This window comes from Pagrus major, chromosome 1 (genome assembly GCF_040436345.1).
Source record: "Pagrus major chromosome 1, Pma_NU_1.0".
In the NCBI taxonomy this organism is placed as follows: Eukaryota; Metazoa; Chordata; class Actinopteri; order Spariformes; family Sparidae; genus Pagrus; species Pagrus major.
This window is the reverse complement of record NC_133215.1, coordinates 25,564,704-25,587,927: the sequence shown is the minus strand read 5'-3', so window position 1 is coordinate 25,587,927 and position 23,224 is coordinate 25,564,704. Positions and strand designations below refer to the sequence as shown.

Here is a 23,224-nt window from a genome sequence, read left to right as displayed (position 1 = left end):
ACACATATTGAATGAAATGTATGTTTTTACAGGTGCATGTGTGGTTTTAACAAGTGAATGGAAAATACAAAAGTTAAAGAGCTCATGCACAAAAAATGTCCTATCAAGTTAAAACCAAACTAACAGATTGTTTTCACGATCAGTTAAAGGTATACTATGCTAAATTTATGCATTTAAATGTCTAAAAACGACCAGACTGTTGGTAAACATTTCGTTGAGTTGTGTTCTTACATTATCACAGATGTTTCCAACAATGTTCAAACCCAGATCCAATCTATTGTTTTATTCAAGGTAACGGTGCGTTTCATGTGGTCGCCTGTCACTATGACTTCCATGAAAGAGTCAGAGAGTGAGCTAATGAGACTGAAGGTAGTGACCTCACTTCAGATAGACTTTCGTCAGCAAATGTTGGATGTTCAACATTGAAGACAGCAACTCCCATGATCCCTTCACAGCATCATCACAGTATGCCTTTGGTTTGATTGAGCTGCGTATTATGCGATCAAACTTGTGAATATTTTCTTGATTAACCGATTAATTGTTTGGTCTATGAAATGTCAAAGAAATTGCGATAATAAAGTTTTCCCAGAGCCAGCCAAGGTGAACATATCACAGCAAAGTATCAAGAAGAAACAAGCAGATCAGTTCTGAAAACAGGAGGATTGTTACTAAATAGTGACAGGACATGCAAAATACTAATATAACTCTGTGAGAGGCCTGCTTCTCTCGTCCTGCCCGCTGCTGAAGAATGTATAGTGGCAGTGACACGCAAACTGAAACTGAAACTTTTATACTTTTTTAAAAACCAAATTAAAAAGTGCCCAATGTATTTTTAGGGAAGGGTTTAGGGTTAGGACAACACAGTTTTACTTTGTTTATATGTGGCGGACCCTGCCACCTTTCTAGCTTCAAACAGTGATCTTGGACCTTATTTTCCTCTGAGAACAGCTTGTTTATTCAGTTATGGAGGAAAAAAACATATTTTTGAGTTTTTATTTATTTTCCGAAACTACAAAGTGCCCCTTTAAGTGTTTTATTTCTCTTTCTCTTTTTAATAATGAAGACAAATAGACTTCCATTCCCCCTGTTCCAAAGTGCAGGTCCCAAAGCTGTATAAAACTGATGACATGTCTGTACACGATGACGGACGTCCCAGCTGACCAATGACCGAGGAGAGTCCCGCTGGAGGCGGAGCCACAATCTCCGGCGGAGGCTGGGTGTCGCCTGACCGGATGATGACAGAAGTTTTTTGGTCTAATGTGGCTACTTTTATCATGCAGTCAACCAGTTCATAATCCAGCCAGTGCTCTGACCTCAGTGGGGACTCTTGGCTCTGAACTGCGCTGAATTAAACTCACAGACACTGTGACAGACTGCGGCGCCGTCTGGGAACTTTTGGCTTGCTGGAAGAGCGACCCTCTGGGTCTTATTCAACCGGCCAGGAGAGCGGCACAGAGCCCGCTGGGCTGACCGAGCTGCCGCAATGGGTAACCGGGGAATGGAAGACCTCATTCCCCTCATCAACAAGCTCCAGGACGCCTTCAGCTCCATCGGACAGAGCTGCAACTTGGATCTGCCGCAGATAGCGGTCGTCGGTGGCCAGAGCGCAGGGAAGAGCTCCGTGTTGGAGAATTTCGTCGGAAGGTTGTAGCCATACGGTTTATATGTAGTCTTTGATTCTGTGAACATCATGTCTACTTTGTCGGAAGTGGTTTGTGGCTGTTGCTGTTTCTTTTAAGACAAACTGCGCCGAGCTTTTGCGTAAAAGTCGCCAACTAAGCACTTGGTTACGCGCTGTGTGTCGGCGCCTCCCAGTTTCTCCCCTAACGGGCTCTTTCCATTTTGGAGCTGAGCTATTCCCGATCGATTATTACGCATTTCACGCAAGTAAACATCTGTTAACTGAGAGGCTAAAAGCTGAGGGGGGATTGTTAAAAAAAGAAAAGAAAAGAGAGTTTAGTTTGGGAGCTCCACATCTTAAATCCATACAGTCAAAATCCCTGAGCAGGAACACGAACAGTCACTGCTTCATAATTCTGTCAAACATTTACAAAGGCTGTGTTTCCTTGAGACTTGTTGCCCCAGGGTTGTAAATCCATCTTTACAGGCCTTATGTTACATAGGTCAGGTCAATGTTTGACTTGGGTGAGGCATGAACAGGTTGATGTCACCGTCAGATGGATGAATTCATGCAGGCAAATGTACAAATGACTTGAGTCAGCTCTGCCAGCACCGCCTGCGCTGCTGAATGCCTCTGTGAGGTTGATGAATGAGTCTGAAGGAATTTGAATTGTGGAGCCTCTTTGATGACAAATAGCATCAAACCAACAGTTACATTAATGCCACATGTCAGGATGAGTCGGCTCAGGTTTTTCTCTCAAGCAATTGGGAGAAAATCCATTCAGAGGAAAAGGAAAAGGGGGAGACAACATGGCCGTGTTGCTGCTGAAGATTTCTGTGGCAGCTTTGTGTCTTTATCTCCGAGTGAAGGTGCCCGGAGAAGCGACCGCTTTACTCTTGTACACGTCAGAATGATTTCACTTGTTGTCCAAGAGATAGGGAATGTCGATTAGGCAGCCACGTCTCCTTTCTTTCCTGTTGCCTTTTGTCTCCGAGTCCCAAGCAGTGGCTGTGGGAGACAGTAGGGGCATTGATGTGTTTGTGCTGGGGTCATCAGTGATGTCACCAGCTGCACTGTCATGTGTATATGACACACTGGGTACCAGATACCCACAGAAGGCTACTTAGCTGTTTTCATGTTTGTTAACCCGAGGTGTAATGGTGGCTTGTTTTTAGGTAAATGGAGTAGGTTTGAGTCAGTCAGGGCTGCGACTAAAGATTATTTTCATGATCGGTTACTCTGCTAATTATTTTCACAATCAAATGATTAATCGCTTTAGTCTTGAAAATGTCAACAAACAGTGAAAAATGCTCCAAAGTCCTTAATTTGTCCGAGAACTGTCCAAACCCCAAAAGACAAAGAAGCTGGAACCAGCAAATGTTTGACTGAAAGGATGAATTGATTCAGTCAACTAGTGTCCTTCTCTTCTGGTCCTCGGGGACCCCTGCCACTTAGAATGACCCTTTACAGAATGAAAACAGGAGCTTATAATTTAACAGAATATCGTGTCCTGACAGACATGAAACTTGATCTAAACTCAAAATGTTATTCTTTAAATGGTGCACATTTGGATGGTTCAGTCATTCTTCTTGTACATGCTGCATGTTAGCTGTGACGACAGGGTCAAAAGCCAGAGGGGATTGGAATAGGGTTGATCCTAATGACATTTAATGACTTAATGTATTGATTAACTGTTTTGTGTATGAAAAGTAAAGAAGAACTGTAAAAAAGGTCAGAATCAACATGACAACTTCAAATGTCCTGTTTTGTCTGATTTACACACACAAATAAAAATAAGATTCACTTTAAAATGATAGAAAATAGAGAAAAGTGCCAAGTTCTCACATTTAAGAAGCTGAAACTAGAACATATTCAGCAAACAATCAATCAGCCAGTAGTTTCTAGTTGGGATCCACTGATTTTGACTATAAAATGTGAAAAAAAATAACCAAAAGAGCCCATCAGAGTCTAACTAGTCTGACCAACAGCCAGAAGCCCAGCAGTATTTAACCTATGAAGATGTAAAACACAAAAAACCCTCACATGGAGAGCTGTTATGAACAAATGTTTGGGTGCGATATTTGCTGGTTAATGATATAATTGATTAACTGTCTGGTTGGTGATCGTATTAGTAGCGCTGTGCTTTCATAAGTGACAGGAAGAGATGAGGAAAGAGGATGGGAATCACTGTTGTGTAACATCCTGACTGCTCTGTCAGCAGTGGACGACAGGGTGTATGTATGTGTTCAAATGTGTGTGTGGACGGTTACCTTACACTGGAACTCAGCTCAGTCTTTGCCGCTGACCTGGTAAACACACAGACAGACAGACAGACACAGACATATAGTATGCCCGTAGCCTGGAGAGATGTGTAGTCAGTGACCTGGACATGATCACAGCTCTATTGAACAGGAGTTTCCATTTAGATGAACATGCCTGTAATGAGACGGGGAAACAGAGAGACATGTTTCTTTCTCTTTGCACTATTTATAATAAATAGGGTTGTAAGTTAATCCTTGTCCGGCATCAATAATGCACACATGTACGTGCACGGGCCAGTGGTGGACTGATTTAGGGGCAGGGTGAAAAAAATAGAAAAGGGCACCAGCTGTATGCGGTGGGGCAAAAGAGAGGGCACTTCACCATGTGTTGTGTACTGGATGGGCACCTCAGAGGAGACATCATGTTTTATCTACCATAGAGGCAACCAAGAGGGCACTTTTGCGCCTTTTTCAAAAAAAATTTTTTGCGAAGTAAAAACATCACGTGGCTTAATTATTAATCTGGAAAAGGTTTTTCTTCTGTTCTTGTTTTTTACATTTGTTGTTATCCTCATATTTGTTTCTAACTTCACCTTCATCTTTCTCACTCAGGGACTTCTTGCCCAGAGGAAATGGCATCGTCACCCGTCGTCCTCTCATCCTCCAGCTGGTCAACAGTAAAGCAGGTGAGTTCCACACGAGTCGGGAAAAGGGTTTACGCTCTTAGATCATTAACAGGGTGTGAAGAAACAACAGTGTTGACGTTATGTTGAAGACATCTATTTATTGTGTTGCATAGATGTCTATTGAAGTTAGCATGCTAACCAGCTAGCCCCATTCTGTCCTGTCTCATAGTACACCTTTGTACCGGCAAGAGGTGATAGTCTGATAGTCTGATAATAATTTTTTTAAAAAAGGTCATAGTCCAGATTGGAGTAGCTGTAAATCACCTCTGTACTGCATCCTTTGTCATCAAACTGGCACCATGACTGACTGAGCCATGAGCTAATTAGCTAACAGTAGCTAGCCACAGCCAAGGATAGCTAGCAAAGAGCTGCAGCAGCAGTTGTCACTTACTCTGGTGATATGTTGCTCCCTATTTTTTTGGAGCCACCTTTGAATTCTGGCCATATTTTACAAATTACACCTTTAAAAGCTTATTACATGTTTTATGCAACTAATTTATTCCTTAAAGTTCCTGCATTGCTCCTCTTTGTGCCATCTTCTCCCGTGTACTTAATGCTCTTATTGTCTCCATGTAGAGTATGCAGAGTTCCTGCACTGTAAGGGACGCAAGTTTGTGGACTTTGATGAGGTCCGTCTGGAGATTGAAGCGGAGACTGACCGTCTCACCGGATCCAACAAGGGCATCTCACCCATTCCCATCAACCTCCGTGTCTACTCCCCTAATGGTAACACTCACAGACAAATACAAACTCAGCCTCCTCGGTGCAGGTTTCAGCCTCTGTCTGACTTCCTTATTTTGCCGTCTCAGTGCTGAACCTGACCCTGATCGACCTGCCCGGGATGACCAAAGTGGCTGTGGGAGACCAGCCCCATGACATCGAGCACCAGATTAGAGACATGCTGATGCAGTTCATCACCAAGGAGAGCTGTCTGGTCCTGGCCGTCACCCCGGCCAACATGGACCTGGCCAACTCCGACGCCCTCAAGATCGCCAAGGAGGTGGACCCTCAGGGTAAGGGGACGTTGTGAGATCTTTTTGTCTTTTGCTACATCCTGTCTGGGTATTTCTCTAAATGTAACCATCTTTTGGTCTAAATTTAAACAAGGCTAATTACTCTTTGCTGTATCTTGCAGCCATTATCACTCTTACTCTTTCTATTAATCTTTGCCTCAGTGCAGGAGCCGGCCCGGTCGTCAGAATAATTAACAGTTACATTATTAAAAGACTTCCTGGCAGCGTACATGTACTGACTGAAGATTAGTCACAAGTTATATATGAATGTAATTATCTCCACCTCTGGCCTTCTTTCATTCAAATGTTATTAACCATTTATTAACTACTCTACCTACTGTGTGCAGACAGTTTAGTACTTTAAACAAATGTTCACATTAGGCATACCTTAAAGGTGCAATATGGAAAGTTGGAAATAGTTGAAAATATTAAAAAGTTAACAAAGTTAGCAATGAATGTAGAGAGAGAATTATTTTTTCATGTATTGCATTGCAGTGATATCTACTTATGTTAGCCTGCTAATCAGCTAGCCTTGGCCCATCCTGGTCCAAAGCCCCTGTGCTAGTAAACACCAACACTTCCCCAGTGCTCTGAACTCATAGTCAGGACAGCTAGCTGCACGGCTAATTCAGCTAACTAGCTAACAGCAGTTACAGTTAGCAGCAGTTAGTAGTTACTCTGGTGATTTGCTGCCCCCTATTTGTTTTTAGGATGAATTTGACATGTGGCCAGTTCTTACATATTGCACCTTTAAGGTTAAGTTTGCTTGCATTCCTGATAATTCCCGTAATTGCTAGCATATAGCAGCCTTGTTTTGCAGTCTTCTTGTCTCAAGATTAATTGTAATGTCTTTGGTGATCACTTTCCATCTAGTGACATCATCCAATCAAATTTGAATCTGTCCAACACTTTTGTTTAGAGACAAATACATGTAAAACTAATGACATTCCCATCAGCCTCAGCTGTATTGTGCTGTTAACATGTTGAACAAGAACAAGATGCTGAGGGAAGGTGGTGAACATACCAAACATTATAGCTGCTTTACATCGGCATGTTAGCATTTTCATTGTGAGCATGTTAGCATGTCGATGTTAGCATTTAGCTCAAAGCAAAGCTGTGCCTATATACAACCCCACAGAGCCGCTGGCAAGGCTGCAGACTCTTAGTCTTGTTGATGTCTTTTAAGCCGTTTCTTTTGTGTGTACGTTTGTAACAGAAGCTACAAGTGTGCTACAACACACTGGGGGTTATTGAACTTTCACTGGCTAAGTAATGTAATAAAATTCTCTCTCTAAATGCTGAAAATGCTCTTCCATGTGTGAGTATTGGAACATAATCACTTTGTTTTCAGGGCTGCGGACTATCGGTGTGATCACAAAGCTGGACCTGATGGACGAGGGGACAGATGCACGAGACATCCTGGAAAACAAACTACTGCCACTCCGCAGAGGTAAGACCACACGGATCATCGGTTGAAAGAAAATAAATGACAAATGTTTTGATAATCAATTAATCAAATAATTTTTCCAAGCAAAAATGTCAAACATTTGCTGGTTCCAGCTTCTTAAATATGGTTTGTTTGATTTTGTTTTGTCATTTATGACATTGAATGAAGAGACTTTGGTTTTTGGACTGCTGGTGGGACAAAAGACACAATTTCACTTTGACTATTTTTGCTTATTTTCATACATTTTTTGACATATTACAGAATGTCTTAAAGGTTACTCTTTAAATGGTTAAAACATTCTGCACATTAATAGATAATGAATATAATAGTTGCAGCTCATATTAAATGACTTGTGTTGGTTGCTTCTGTGCATTGCATCGGAAATGAAAGAATGCCTGTGAGATTGATGAATATATGAATATGTGGTTACAAATCCTACGCAGCCCGTCGTCTTAATACATTCTGAGGTGATGCTCTGCTTCTTGTGTTCAGTCTGGTGAAACACTCTTGGATTAGATTTCGGGCTCAAAAGCATTCGACTGTTACTATCATCATAAACAAATCTTTGGGTGCCTTGTGTGTATTTGTCTTTAGGGTACATCGGGGTGGTGAACCGCAGTCAAAAGGACATCGATGGGAAGAAAGACATCCGTGCTGCTTTGGCTGCTGAGAGGAAGTTCTTCCTGTCTCACCCTGCATACAGACACATCGCAGAGCGCATGGGCACACCACACCTGCAGAAGACGCTCAATCAGGTGAGACACACACCTGACCAAACGTGTTTTTATGTATGTGTTTTTTTCATTTTTCATGGTAAATCTTTTTTTACCTTTACTTTTCTCCAGCAACTTACCAACCACATCCGTGACACGTTGCCAGGGTTACGCAGTAAGCTGCAGAGCCAGCTGCTGTCACTGGAGAAGGAGGTGGAGGAGTACAAGAACTTCCGTCCTGACGACCCTACACGCAAGACCAAGGCCTTACTCCAGTCAGTGCATACACACACACAGATGCAGACACACATGGATACTCATTTCAGTACAGTAGTTCGATATACTGTGTGCAATCTGCAGGATGGTGCAGCAGTTTGGCGTGGACTTTGAGAAGTGCATCGAAGGGTCTGGAGATCAGGTGGACACCTCCAACTTGTCTGGCGGAGCGAAGATCAACCGCATCTTTCACGAGCGTTTTCCCTTTGAGCTGGTGAAGGTGACTGACGTTTGTTTTCATCATGATAATTATCATTAAGTGGATAAGGAGTTGCTCTCTGTTATTTTCCTGTCAGATGGCTCAAGTTGTCACCCCTAAGTTAATGATGTGTTTACACCACTGATGTTTTAATCTCTATAAATCCTTTATCACACTGTAGCTGTGTTGCATAAGCTCTCATAAATCCAAACCCACAGACTCCTCCTCTTGCCTCGACTCATGTTTGTTTTTCTGTTTCGGTACAAATAAAATCTAAGCTTTATTTCTCACTTTGTCTCAGATGGAGTTTGATGAGAAGGAGCTGAGGAAAGAGATCAGTTACGCCATCAAGAACATCCACGGAGTCAGGCAAGTTGAGACAGTGCTTCACATGTAGCAGCGAGCCACCTCTTTCTCTGTTTGTGTTCATTCAACCTTATAAAGACCTGCGGTCAATGTCTGTCCTGTTTTATGTCTCTTCTGTCTGCCTCTGTTTTCTTCTACCTATCTTCTATCTTATTTTGGCTCCTTGGCTCCTTGTAAGCCTTATGTTCCTCTTCCACTCCACTTCTTCCAGTTTTTTCTTCCACTTCCACTCCTCATTTGGTCTTCCTTACTGGCGTTTACATGCACAAAATATCACAGTTTTTATTCCTATCAAGCTGTTGACATGGCTAATGGAAATGAATATTACACTAATGTTTGTGTTTACATGCAGCCGTGCATACTCCAATGAATATGTTGTTTATCACGTGACAGCTGGAGCCGCTTCAGCAATTTTGCTTCTTGCTGTTAAAATAAGATCTTTTTTAAGTTTTCCACCGGTGTCGGACTTGTTTGACGGTGACAACACAGCCCCCCTCTAAGCTTGGGCTGATATTACATATTATCGAATGTCCAAATATTTCCCATCATATGTAATATTTTTCACAATATCGAATATTGAACAACTGTTATGGCATCTTTGGGCTTTTACTTTGAAAAGCAAATGCAAGCTGATGTGTCATGGCAGCGGAGGCAACGTGCGTCTATTTGACTAGATGGGAATGAGACCGTAACATTTAACATACAACCATGGATGACTTCTTTCCTGAGAAGAAAGCCAGCTCGCCAGTTTGACAATATTTGGGGTTTAAAGTGGGAGAAAAAGGTGAGCCAAGGGATTTGAATGAGACAAAATGTAGTTTTCGCCGTAAGACGATAATGTCTATCGCGATAATTGGTTTTTTTTGGATAACGCTCAAGTTTACCTCCCTCTTTCAGTCCTTCGACTACCTTCTTGAAAAAGTCAACCGGATTAATGTCAGCGTATGTCTTAATCTGAAAAAGCTGTGTTTGGAATAAGGCCTGCATAAGAGATATATCTGGTATAATAGTGAAATATTAGTGTGCATGTAAACATAGTCAGTGTCTGTCGGCTCATGTCTTACTTCATCTGCGTGCCCGTCTCACACTCTTCCTGTGTGTCTATCTACCCCCTCCCCTCTCCTACTCCATGTCTCCATGTCTGTCTTGTGTGTATGTCCTTCAGGACAGGCCTGTTCACTCCAGATCTGGCGTTTGAGGCCATAGTGAAAAAGCAGATCATTAAGCTGAAAGAGCCCTGTCTGAAATGCATCGACCTGGTCATCCAGGAGCTCATCAACACAGTCAGGCAGTGCACTAATAAGGTATCACTGCATGGTCTCCGGCCCGGCTGCCACACCTGTACATACACACCGCAGAGACCAGCCAGCTTTAGGGCAGGGGCCATTTTTGTGCCAACTGTTTGATAAAGCAGTCGTTTTTTTAAAATAAAGTGGGTGAATTCAACTGAAGGGTTACATTTTTTATAGTTGTGTAAAAAACAGAGAATATATCATTTGAATGTTGCGGCTGTACTACAGTGCACCGGAGTGGTGTCGTGTTGTCAGAAACAGACGGGCTGTGACATGTTCCTGTGCAGGTTCATTACAAAACAAGCTGCAGGGCTCACTTTCATGCGACAGCTATAAACAGGACAAAGAGTCTACAGCCATGCGAGCACCTCTGTGAGGCTGTACTGAGGCAAAGTGGAGCTTTGGGTTAAAAGCTAACATGCTGAAATTTAGCAGGGAGAAAGTTACCTCTGTTCACCAGCTTACTTTAGTGTGTTAGCACGCTAAGCTGGTTTTATCCCTCTGTGTTAAGGGGCTTTTGCATATAGTGCATAGGCTCAGACTGTGATGATGACTGTCATTAGTTCTGCAGATATTTGGTCACGAACAAAAGTATATTACAAATTAAAATTTTGACCTGGCTGTACCGATGATCACCAATAAGTGATCATCATCTGGCAAATACAAGAGTCCCAATGTACAAGATTCATGGCAATCCAGCCAGTAGTCATTGAGATATGTTGGTGTGGAGCAAAGCGGTGGACAGACTTGCACTAGCATCCATAGAGCGATACCACTAGCATGGCTAGAAAGCTGTCAGTGAACTCTTAAAGGTCCCATATTATGCCCATTTTTAGGTGTCTACAAGAAAATGTTACATGCTTTAATGCTCAAAAAACACATTACTTTCTCATACTGTCCCGTGCTTTACCACCTCTTTTCAACCTCTGTCTGACTCTTTAAGCCCCCCCTTCAGAAAAGCCCAGTCTTCTCTGATTGGTCAGCTCTCACAGGCCTGAGCAGGCACTGACCAATCTGTTTCCACATCAGCTCTGCTGGTGTTTTTGAAATAACGCCCGTGTTGGGGGCGTGGCTGGCGGCGGTGACTGTACAGTTGTGACATCACAACCTTACAGAAGTCCTGACAGCTTGTTTTAAAGGTGCAGTTTCTGAATACAGGCTGTGTGCATTTTTCTCTATTGACGTGCTTTAAAAAGAGAAGAAATGGGAATCTCACCTTCTACAATATGGGACCTTTAAAATAAACAGTAAGATTAAATTGCAATGAACTCTTTTGAGAACCTGCAGCTTGTTTCTGTTGTGTACATGAAGAAGAACTAACTAAACACCTGTTTTTTTTCCTTTGTCATATTCCTCAATCTTCATCATTCTCTTTTCCTTTTAAAAACTTTATCTTTCCCCCAAACTATTCCCTCCAACTTTTATTTTCCTACCACCGTTCCCTTTTTCCCTCATCACGACCTACGGTACACCACCTCCTCCTTCACCTGACATTAAACCTCCAACTCCCATGATGCCTCACCACAGGACAGGCCTGTTCACCCCAGACATGGCGTTTGAGGCCATAGTGAAAAAGCAGGTCATTAAGCTGAAAGATCCATGTCTGAAATGTGTCGACCTGGTCGTCACCGAGCTTGTCACCCTGATCAGGAAGTGCGCTGAAAAGGTAAAGAGCGGAGAGAGACAGCTTAGAAAATAGATGGATGGAGAGAGAGGAGTGAAGGGGAAATGAAAGCAAAGAGTGATAGAGAGCAATCAAAGAAATGACAAAAATCACACCGATCACAAGCATATAATGAACTAACGTGTCGCTGTCTAGCGTTGTTGATCGTTTCCCCTCACCGCTGCTTGAAGGCTTCACTCGGCACACGTCCTCCCCACCTCACCTCACCCTGCGGTTCCCTCCTTAATGACAAATCTAAATGAGTCCATACTGATCCTCGCCCAGCCCACTCACCCCATCAGCACTGCGAGTGGTGATTTAAGTAACAACCCCTCATCCTGCCTCACTTATCAAATCAGATCCCCACTGACACTAAGAAATTTGCCTGGCTGTTTTCCACCCTGTCTTGTCGAGGGAGATTTTCATGGGTTTTTTTCTGTGATACAACCTTTTTTTGCACCACTGACAACAATAATTCACCCACACCGTCCCCCCATAAGACCCATTAGACCCTACCCAATCTTCTTCTCTTTCTGGACCAATGACTGTAATGAAAAATGGACGACGGCATCTCCACTTCCTCCCACTGTAAAACAAAGGAGCCAAAAACGACAGAGTGCTGCCATCATGCACTGATGATGTCATTTTCTGTGCAGTAGTGATTGGGGGATGGTGCTGTGATATCAAGGGTTTTTTGAGAAGAGAAGTCGTGTCGTCCATCTTTATATTCAGTCATTGTTCCCGACTTTAACCTCATCTTTTCTCCTCATTCCCTGGCTGATTTGTTGGGACTTGCTATCAGCTTGAGATGATATTATGCTAATGATGATATTTAATTCACATCATGTTACAAGTAAAGAAATCTCGAGCTGATATGGAAGTCGTTGCATGCCTCCTCAGTCATATTGTGTCAAATGTCTTCCCTCATATTTGTGTTTATATTCTTTATGATTATGTTGCTTATGAGGATGTGAGCCTACACTGGCGTGTGTGTCCTCTAATCACGGTGCCTGCAGCAGTGTGTGTGTCTCGTGTGTGTGTTCGTGCCTACAGCTGGGATCGTACCCTCGACTGAGAGAAGAGACCGAGAGAATCGTCACCACCTACGTCAGAGAGAGAGACAGCAAGACCAAAGACCAGGTGTGTGTGTGTGTGTGTGTGTGTGTGTGTGTGTGTGTGTGCACACGCAGCCTACCTGTACATTTGTACGATCACTTCTTTGCATACATAACATGAGTGATGTTTTGCCTCTCAGGTGCTGCTGTTGATTGACATTGAGCTGTCCTACATCAACACTAACCATGAGGACTTCATTGGATTTGCCAAGTAAGACTTAAATTCACGTACTCTGGAAAATAAGACGCAACTCTTGATATTGTAAGGGGCACGATGTAGTTTTGGAGAAGAAATTCATACTCAGAATTTCAATATTTACAATATTAATGAGGTAATAACACAAAGTATTGTTTTATTTTTTTACTTTTTATTTTCCTTAACTGAATAAACAAGCTGTTCTCAGAGGAAAATAAGGTCCCAAGGACATCTATTTGAGAGGAGGCAGGGTCCGCCACATATAAACAAAGTAAAACAGTGTTGTCCTTTAAGGTCAGTTTGTTTATTCAGTCATGAAAACAAACAGAGTTTGTTCATTAAGTTTGTTTAGGCATAAAAAATCAGCCCTTGAAGGTTTCTCTTCTCTCTTTGATTAAAATTTCTTCTCCAAAACTTCATAGTGCACCTTTAAGCAAAAATGCCAAACACACCCGTGTTCCAGTCTCTGTTTAGTGTTTATTTGCTGCTTTACTTTATCATTTGTGACAATAAGATTGAATGTCTGGGTTTTATACTGCTGATCGACAAAATAAGTGATATGAAGTCTTTAAGAAATTGTGACAGATTCACTGTTCTCTGAAACTTTATAGACCAAACCACGGCTCCAGACTGTGACCGTTGCATAGTTGATGGTTGCATTTTATGAACCATTTTTATAGACAGTGCAACTAAGTTTTATAACTAGGAGCACCTGTGCAACTTGCAAATAGTCCCCCATGATTTAGTTTTTAAAAAATACTCATCGTCATCGTATATCATGTGAAACAACAGGAGCAGCATTTCTGCTGCTATGAAAAAAAAATCACAAAAGACAACAAAATGTTGCTCCATCAATTATCTGATCCACTTCCTGAATATATATGTTGGTTATTGCAAACATGTAAAAACAGAACATTGTTGTTTCTCTAAATTGTCTATTTAATACTAAAGGATTAATAAATGATGGAGGAAATATGAATATATTGTGTTGCATGTCAATTTAAGTGGTGTTCCTCAATTTTCAGTAAATAGCACCACTGCTACCAGTGTAAAGAGTCAGTCTGGACCTCTGCAGACTACGTAAGAAAACAACAGATGGAAATTCCTCCTCTGCAGCCTGTTTTGAATTTGTACTGTGTCTTCGACCGGAGTTTATATTATTGAATCTCTCTCCTGCAGCGCTCAGCAGAGGACTGCTGCTAACGCCACCAAGAAGAGAGTCATGCCCAATCAGGTAACTCACCCGTTTAAACACATACACTGTATCCCCCCATATACAGCCCTCACACCACTGTAGCATCATAGCAGCTGCTTTCTCCTGCTGTTTATTTCTTTATTTCTTGTTCTGTCTGTCATTGTCTCAGCCCGTCTCGCCTGTTTACATACTCTTGTCTGTGCCCCTCTTGTCCTTTCTCTTTATTTCCTCTTCCTCTTCCTTCTCCTGTGTTCCTCCTCTTTACGGTCTAGGGAGAGATTCTTGTAAGTACCGTACCCCCCCTGCACCTCCACTGGTCACTTCCTCTTTGGGTGGGTGGGGGAGTCAACAGTCATTCAGACCATGTCGAGAGACAAGATTTGTGCTCCTTGATGAAGAAGAGGGAAGTGAAAGAGTTACACTCATGGATGACTCATGAGAATTTCTCACCCAGCGAAAGGCCCAAACAAGCTTTTTCTCGTCCTGTTTTGATTCTGTACTGCTCGACCCGCTACACATCTGTGTCCCACTGACTGTTTCAATAAACTCTCTTCAGCCTCAGCGTGAATAAAATATACTGGCATTTTCCACTGGCAGCAGCAGTTTCACGATGCGATTCATCTGTTTGTTTTTATTACTCGCTGTCTCCTCAATAATTTAAACTACCAGCTGCAGCTTTTTTATTCTGTGGCTCAAGTAGGTAGTAGTAGGAGTAGTAGGTAGGTAAAGTAGGTGGTTGTATAGCGGGCTAAAAGGCTTTTGAAGTTACCAAAAAATAAAAAAAATGTGTGGTCTTTAAAGATAGTGTAATAAAGGGCTGAATGACTTGAAAACTGTTATTTATAATTGTATAATTCCCTGGCACTACAGGGGAATAATTAACAACCAAAACAAAATAAACAGCAACAAAATAACATCCCCGGCCGATAATCTCACAGTGCAACCCAACTGAAACCAGCCCTGATTAAAATACTGGTCTATGGAGAAAATGCTTTTCAGGCCCCAGGGGAAACTTTAGTTGCAGCACCACAGCCTCAAACTGGGACAAACTGGCTGCACGGCTGACTCTCCAGCTCCATAATACATTCGTGGTTACACCACCCAGACTAGGGTATTGCATATGTCTGCTTATTATCCCTGTGTGTCTTCTTGTCCGTCAGTCTGACAGAGAGAGGGATGCAGAGAAGGTGACCTTTCATCAGAGCCTGTCTGTCATCATTTGTTTTCAGTCTCTTTGTTTGTGGTTTGTTTTCAGCTCATGCTGTGTGGGTTGATCTTACTGCAGTGTGCTCTTTCTTTATGAAGATCACTATTGTACTTGCATGATTGTTGAAGCCAATTCTCTGCTATATGTCTGTATTTCTGTCTTTCATTTGTTTCTAGTGTTGTACTTGCTTGCCCTAGATACATGTTACCCCTCTTGCGGGGTGTGTAGTTGAGTCAACTGTTGGACTCTCGTGTGCAGGTGATCCGCAGAGGCTGGCTCACCATCAACATCAGTATCATGAAGGGAGGATCCAAGGACTACTGGTTTGTCCTGACTGCTGAGTCTCTCTCCTGGTACAAAGACGAGGAGGTAATTCTGCTTATTGGACACTAAATGCATGAAAATGTAGAGTTTACTCTTTATTTATGCGATGGAGAGGATGTGGATGAAAGTTCCTGCTAACGCCCTGTAGAGTAATCACTGTGTTGCTCTGTTGAGTTGATGCTTTAATTGTTGTAGTCTTCCTGCTTTTATATTGGTCATTTCATCACTGGGTGTTAGGAGAAAGAGAAGAAGTACATGCTGCCCCTGGACAACCTGAAGCTGAGAGACGTGGAGAAGGGCTTCATGTCCAGCAAACACGTCTTTGCCATCTTCAACACAGAACAGAGGTGTGGATGCAATGATGTTATGTTCATCTGTTCATTAGTCTTTGGTGAACCCTCAAAGACGTATGACAGGTTTTGGGGCGCCAGACTCTCCTGTGTTCATTTAGTTTTTCCGATCCTATTCTAGTGGTCAGCATCAAGCGCCATACATCATTTGATGCAGGAGATCAACAGAATGAGAATAAATAACAGTTTTGACAGATATCTACTGAGATTAGCATGTTAGCACCAGCTAGCCCTGGCCCAGCCCAAAGCTACCTCAAACTGCTAACTGCACAGCTAACTGAGCTAACATCTACAATTAGAGGTAGTTAGCTGTTTCTCTGGTGATATGCTGCCCCTGATTTGTTTTGAGTATGAGTTTGACAGGTGGCCAGTTCTTACATATTGCACCTTATGTTTCAGTCTGGCTCATTTAAAAGTCCAAATTTTACATTAGCTTTGTCTGAGAAAAGATGAATTTACCAGAAAAGTGTTGTTCTGTTTTTACTGTGAACTCAGACAGAACCTCAGGAAGTTTAGTTTTTTTTTTAAATTATTATTTAAAAAGATGTACTTGGGTGTTTTAGGCTTCCGTATGCATTTTTTTTCCTATATCTGACCTTTCCTTAGCAAGTTACAGCCATATATTAAAATATTATCCCAGTGAAAAATGTGTAATCCTGCATTCCATTTGCTGACCGTGTAGATGTGTCCGAAAAAGCTCAGAGAGTTAAAAGAAAGGTTATCAGTTCATAACAGAGGACACTGAAGCAAAAGGGACTTTTTTTCCTGAGAAATGTTTGATCCACTGGTGCGATCACGTTCATTACAGAACCCCTGAATGCCCAAACAAGACACGTGTGACACAAGTTTTTAAAGCGTATGGTCAGGATTAGTAGTTCAAATGTTTATGAACACTACACAAAAAAAAGCAATTTTAAGTGTTAATGTGTGTGTGTATATACTTGTGTGTCTTACAGGAATGTGTATAAAGACCTGCGTCAGATTGAGCTGGCATGTGACACTCAGGAGGACGTCGACAGCTGGAAGGCTTCGTTCCTCAGAGCTGGTGTTTACCCAGAGAAAGACCAGGTGCACGAGAGCGTTCTCACACGTTGAATGCTTTTTAGGATTCCAGCTTTTCTTTTTAAATATGGCCGAGGGATATTTAAAGATACACAATGTGTTTTTATTATTAGGTACACCTGTACAATTTAATGCAGTCTGGTGCAACAGCTCTAGATCAATGGCAAGTTTGTATTAAAAATGTTTGTAAATGGGGTGGATAAAACAAAGAAGCACTTCTCAGTATAATATAGTCCAGCTCAACTACAACCTCAGTAACAAAAATATGTGGAAAGTGGAAAGATGTCAGAACAGTTGTGTTGCATTAGATTTTACAGGTGTACAAAATAAAGTTGCCAATGCCGGTTTGTTGACCAGAGAGTGTGGTCACCTGTTCATATATTTATCAGGGTAAGATTAGTTTGTGGACACATTTTTAACCTCCATTCTACATTTTTACCCAGTTACACAACCACATTGTGTGCAACAGCTCGCTCAGCTCACAGCCCTGCTGGTCCAGGATGCAAAGTGGGAATCCAATATCCAGGCCAAAGCTATCCACTGTTTACGTTCCACACTAGTGTATTCAGGTCATGTACTAAAAAATTTACACCCAGCATTTTTAAAAAAGACTGGTGTTCTCACATGTATTCACACTGGAGAGTGTATCCAGAAAGATCTGATATTAATGGTGGAAATACTGGTGTAGTGTTGATGTGTCTTTGCGGTGCACGGTGTAGTTTTGGGGAAGAAATTTGAAGCAGAAGAGAAATATCTTCACTGACTGATTTTTTTTATGCCGAAACAAAATAAATAAACAAGGTTGACTTTGTTTTAATGCCATGCCGTAGCACCAGACTACAGAGCAGCTTCTTTCCTCAAGCTGTTAGATCCCTCAATTCATCCTTAGCACTCCGCTGTAAAAAATAGTATTTTATGACTTATTGGACACAGATAAGTAGGAATCTGACAGGAGTTAAGAATAACTATAATACGTATACAGAAATACACCATCTTCTCACTGAAGGTCATATAGAGGCAGTGGTATTACATTGACACTGTTTCATAGCCAGTTAAAAGAGTTTTATACTCAAGAACTCAGCTAATCAGATTTGATTGACAGCGGCCAAACAACCCACCAACTTTCATTAAATTCTAATTTAGATATTGCTTCATCGTGATTGGTGCTACGAAGTATGTGACATCACAGTTGTCCATCACAGCCCCGCCCACTTCAAAGCAGTACGAAGCACACAAACAAAAACACAGAAACTGATTTCTCACTTGCTAAATAACCAGAAAAGGTCAGACACTGGCAGAAAACAATCTATGGGGGGGAAAAAAATTGGTGGGCCTTTAACGAACGTCTGTTCCTGTCTTGGTCTTCTCCAGCCTGAGAGTGAAGATGCGATGAATCCGAGCGACACCGTGTCCATGGACCCGCAGCTGGAACGGCAGGTGGAGACCATCCGCAACCTGGTGGACTCGTACATCGGCATCGTCAACAAGTCCATCAGAGACCTCATGCCCAAGACCATCATGCACCTCATGATCAACAGTGTACGTCTCTTTTTTACCATTAGTCATACTCAACTTTAAGTTTACTGAGATCTGGAGAAGTATGCTTAATGAGAACTGAGTCAGAAAGTCATTCGTCCTTTCCTTTATCCTCTGCTGTCTCCAGGCGAAGGACTTCATCCACTCTGAGCTCCTGGCCTACCTGTACTCAGCCGCGGACCAGGGCAGTCTGATGGAGGAGTCGGCAGAGCAGGCCCAGAGGAGAGATGAGATGCTGAGGATGTATCACGCTCTGAAAGAGGCCCTGGTCCTCATCGGAGACATCAGCACCACCACTGTTTCTGTCCCACTGCCTCCACCTGTAGATGACAGCTGGATCGCCAAGGAGCAAAGGTAACAAACACGGATATGAGTGAGTGCGTTTACATGCACACTTGTAACCTGGTTATGATCAGGTTTTTGGAGCATCCAAGTTATGTTTTGCACATGTGAACCTGGATATAGAAACCAGGATGCTGTGGCATGTAAACACCTTATCTAGGTCTCTGAACTATCTCATAGTGGCTGATATGGTGATAAATCAAGAGACACCTGCAGGCAGATGATCAGGAACATGGATACTATTATGATCATATATGCAGGGAGATGAATAACCAGGTTTCTCAAGTTCTATTTGAACACCATATCCTGAATATAATTTAAAAAACAGGATACTAAAGCACATGTAAACACAGATAACCTGGTATCTGCTTATCTGTGTGTACTGTATGTGGGCCGACAACAAAGGTAATTTAGAAACAGTGTCACCATTACATAGTTTGCCCACCAGAGAGCACTGACGAGTTGTGAAAACAAATGTTCTTACCATGATGATTGTAATATAGGTGTCATGGTCCCTGGCAGTAGTGTTCTCCTTTGTTCTTACTGACGTAAAAAAAAATTGAATCCTGCAGATCAGGGTATCAGAGAGGGTGCATCTTATCCAGACCAAAGTTACGTCTAAGACTGCATCAGCGCTGCATCACCCCCTACAACGAGGCATTATAACCAGCTGATAAAAAAGTGATTGAGTCCGGCAGATGAGAGAGATATGCATAAAATTTGCCGAATTAACAAGAAGACCCAAATAATTAAGAATTTGTCATTGATGGCATTTCACAAAGGCTAAAAGGCTTCTCCTATCTCAGCAACTCACAAAATTGAGCAATTTTATAAGGGAGTCTGGGGGAATTTCTCTTTCTCCCTTCATCTCTGTGCTGTTGTTGCCTGTGGTTAGTGTGGTTGCTTTGAGCTATAATATGTTGGTGAACGTTTGTAGACTGCTGTAGTGCAAAACCTCTCAAAGCCTTTCAAATTAATACAAAAAACATTGTTGGCAAATGGTGCGCAAAAAATAAATGTTGTGCACCATTTACAATGACGTCATCATAGACTGACCCCTCAGCTCAACTGTGACTGGCTTCCCATGTCCTTGTTCACACAACAGTTTGAGTGTTCTGCCACCTGATGCAACCAAATGAAATATTATTTAATTGTTTTTAAGAATTTAATCCCAATTATAATCTTTTTTTTTGCATAATCCACTTAAAATAAAGATAAAACCTCTTGAAACCTCTAAAGATTGATTTTCCCCAGTATGCCATGTTCTTCTTATAAATTAACTATTTATTATGATCAGAAAGTCTAAACATATGACAGCAACACAAACAATTTAACAAATATAAAAAATAACATTTAATTGGCTTTATTTTGAATGATATCAATACTAGTTTGTCCACATTGATCAGGTATGATGTCATTACCCTCCTCTTTCTCTGTGTCAGTCCTCCACCGGCGTCCCGTGCTGCCGTAGCGGCAGCACCTCCTCCTGGCCGACCCCCAGCAGTGAGGGGTCCCACCGCGGGCCCTCCACCCCCCCTCAACCCATCGCCGGCTTTCGGAGCACCGCCGGTGCCATCTCGACCCGGCCCCGGCCAAGCGGCCTACCCAGGCGATCCCAACTCTGGTGCTGTGCCTCTCGTCCCCTCGAGGCCGGCCCGCGTGCCTCCTGCGCTTCCGCCAGGGATCCCCAGGTAATGTCCCCCACACAGACACACACACACACACACACATAAACATTCTGACGCCTTCATTTATGGCTTTGGTACTGGTGGAAGACTGCTGGTGACGGGTTGTACTGTAAATTCTGGCTTTTGGTGGTTTGGGAATCATTGGCGCATGATTATCTGATGATGTTTTGCCTTGCATGTTTCTTCTCTCCCTCCCCCTCCCCCAAATCCTCCCCCCCTCTCTTCCTGCAGCAGAAGACCACCGGCTGCTCCCAACCGACCCACTATCATACGTCCTTCAGAGCCCTCCCTGCTTGACTAGAAACACACACACACATGAAAACACTCTTCTTTTTGTTTACACTTTTGTATTTCTCTTATTCCTTTTATTTCATGTATATTCCTATAACTACAAACTTTGTCCTACTGTAATTGGTAATCTGATGCTGTTTCAGTCTGTGCGTTTCAGAAGCATTATGTATGTAATTTTGACTCTAAGTGTAGGTAGCTTTTTTTAACAAAGTATATGATGAAATATTCTGCATTCAGTATTATAAAAAGGGATACATTTGATGATTTAATTGACTTAAAGGTTATGAACCAGCAGGTCGTCTTTGAATTTTGCTTGTTTCATTTGAAATGAAATGTGTCTCAAAAACAATATATGATTCTTAACTTTTATATAATGGAAGAAAACACTTTTAGGAGTAATTGTTCTGTGAGTTGGATGCTTGCTAACGTTTTGTCAGTAATCTCACACACTAAGCACCTCATTAAGTAAGCAGCACTTTTGAGTAGAGTCCTTTTTCCCTTCATTGTTGGTATTTTCACATTCTCAAAGTCAGCCTTCAAATGAGCTTATTGAAATTAGACTGATCAATGCAATCTGTACGCTTCAGTATTTTGGCTAATTAAGTTTTATCAAGTGTAGCGCAGTTGATGTAAGACTGACCTCCCACCATTGCACATGATGAAATTCGCATCCAAGTGCCTTGAGCAAACATTATCTTCTAAGTACTCATTATCATCTAAAAAAGCCATAACTAGAAACAGTGATCTTTTAATAAAATGGCCTCTCTTTCAGAAGGTGTATACAGTGATGGACTGAATAAAAGAGTAGAAGAAGAAGGTGTGGTGGCCGCTGTTTGTTCTTGCTCATTCATTCTTTGCTCCATTTCTTCTCTCACATTCTCATGCACCACCAAGCCTTCCTTTGTTTTGTTTTTTTGACCTCCTCTCTTGTCGCATCTGTTGTTCAATCTGCCGTTTCCACGCACAGACACCAAACATGTGCTACACGTACTTCCTGTCACTGTATGACGCTGTGAGCGTACAGTTCAGTGAATCCAGGTCGAGACCCCTTGACTTGCAGGATAGTCAAAAGGAGACGGCCATGCAGAACAGGAACGTCTCACTTTTCTGTGTGCAGCCTGGCACGTCCGTCCTACCTTACTGTATGATGGAGCTGTCAGTTACCATGGTAACCGTGGTTGCCAGTGGCAACAGCACAGTACAGATAGTGTTGCTCACTGCTTTGGCGCTGCTCGGCAGGAATGAATAAAGGTATGCAGTCCCACTCCTCTGTTCTGGAGATCTTTCCTTTCTCTGTTGTGTCTGTCAGCTGTGGGAGTTACTGATGCATTATGATCAGAAACTGGCTGGAAAAATCTTTTCACGGTCTTCTTTTCATGGTCTTCTCACACAGGCGACCTCCACAAGTCCCCTCTCGTCCCAACCACTGGTGAAGGAAACTCAGGAATCGAGCACTCCGACTTGGACTCACTTGCACTTGGTTTAAGAGGTTCAAATGTGCCACAGAGTTTCCATAGCTGTTTCCTGAAACTGTCGATGCTTTGTTTTTATCAGACATTTAAGGAATTACAAGATTCAGAAATAATTGGGATCAATTCTGACATATGGTTATGGCTGGACTAAAGCTGATAGCCTGTATGATCTTACTGCAAATAAATGAAATAAGACAAAAGTACTGATAACCTCTGTACATACACGTTATTCCATCTGTAAAGCGACCTTGGGTTCCATGAAAGGCACTATGTGTATTAAATGTATTATTATTATTGTTATTATTATTATTATTACTACATACAGGTATGTTGTTAACCTTAACCATGTTTAATAAAGACTGTAGATCAAAGATCACTCCCTCGTATTATAAGAACTACTGATACAATACCTCCCTTAAAATGTTTGTCAAACTCGAGTGAGGCAGGATCAGCCGACCGGGAGACTCGGAACACGGGATTGTTGGTGTTGTTAAAATTAGACTCTTGAGGTACTATGTAGCTAAGGGCTAGCCTGTTAGCATGCTAACTTCTGTAGATATCCCACCAATGCAATATGTAAAAGTCAAAACTGTTCTTTCTTCACATTCTGTTGATGATTCAAGTGGGTTTTTTATGTTTTCAGTGGAAACTCTTACATATTGCACCTTTAAGATTGAGGAACCTCTTTTACACTAGTGCTGCATCTTTTTTCATATACTGCTTAATACTGTATAATGTGCAGAACATAAACTGTGCACATACCACAAACTATTAAATTTAGGTCAGTCTCCTCTCTGGCACCTTGTCATGTTACACGGTTTGATCAAGCACAAAAACCTCAATGTTGTAACTTGGTCATTTTAACTAATTCAGTATTTGTCAGATTACTACATACCAACAAGTGCAGTT

The 23,224-nt window shown here is 42.0% G+C and overlaps 1 protein-coding gene across 5 annotated transcripts; it reads left to right on the top strand.

The window, feature by feature from the left end:
* Positions 1-1,238: 1,238 nt before the first annotated feature.
* Positions 1,239-22,372, top strand: LOC141000796 (dynamin-2-like). Of its 5 annotated transcripts, none has more exons than XM_073471661.1 (20): positions 1,239-1,644; positions 4,495-4,568; positions 5,145-5,294; positions 5,378-5,581; positions 6,933-7,031; positions 7,623-7,783; positions 7,874-8,016; positions 8,102-8,237; positions 8,518-8,585; positions 9,748-9,886; positions 12,591-12,677; positions 12,793-12,863; positions 14,028-14,082; positions 15,509-15,619; positions 15,812-15,921; positions 16,881-16,992; positions 18,358-18,525; positions 18,650-18,876; positions 20,307-20,555; positions 20,787-21,659. In XM_073471661.1, exons 1-20 carry the CDS (start codon positions 1,484-1,486, stop codon positions 20,851-20,853), a joined length of 2,592 nt encoding a protein of 863 aa, XP_073327762.1. In that variant the 5' UTR covers positions 1,239-1,483; the 3' UTR covers positions 20,854-21,659. The 5 variants fall into 5 exon arrangements, with proteins under 5 accessions (XP_073327762.1, XP_073327779.1, XP_073327772.1 ...); XM_073471678.1 differs by having other exon boundaries at positions 1,390-1,644; positions 20,784-20,945; XM_073471671.1 differs by lacking the exon at positions 20,787-21,659 and adding an exon at positions 22,237-22,372 and having other exon boundaries at positions 1,395-1,644.
* The last annotated feature ends 852 nt before the right edge of the window (positions 22,373-23,224 follow it).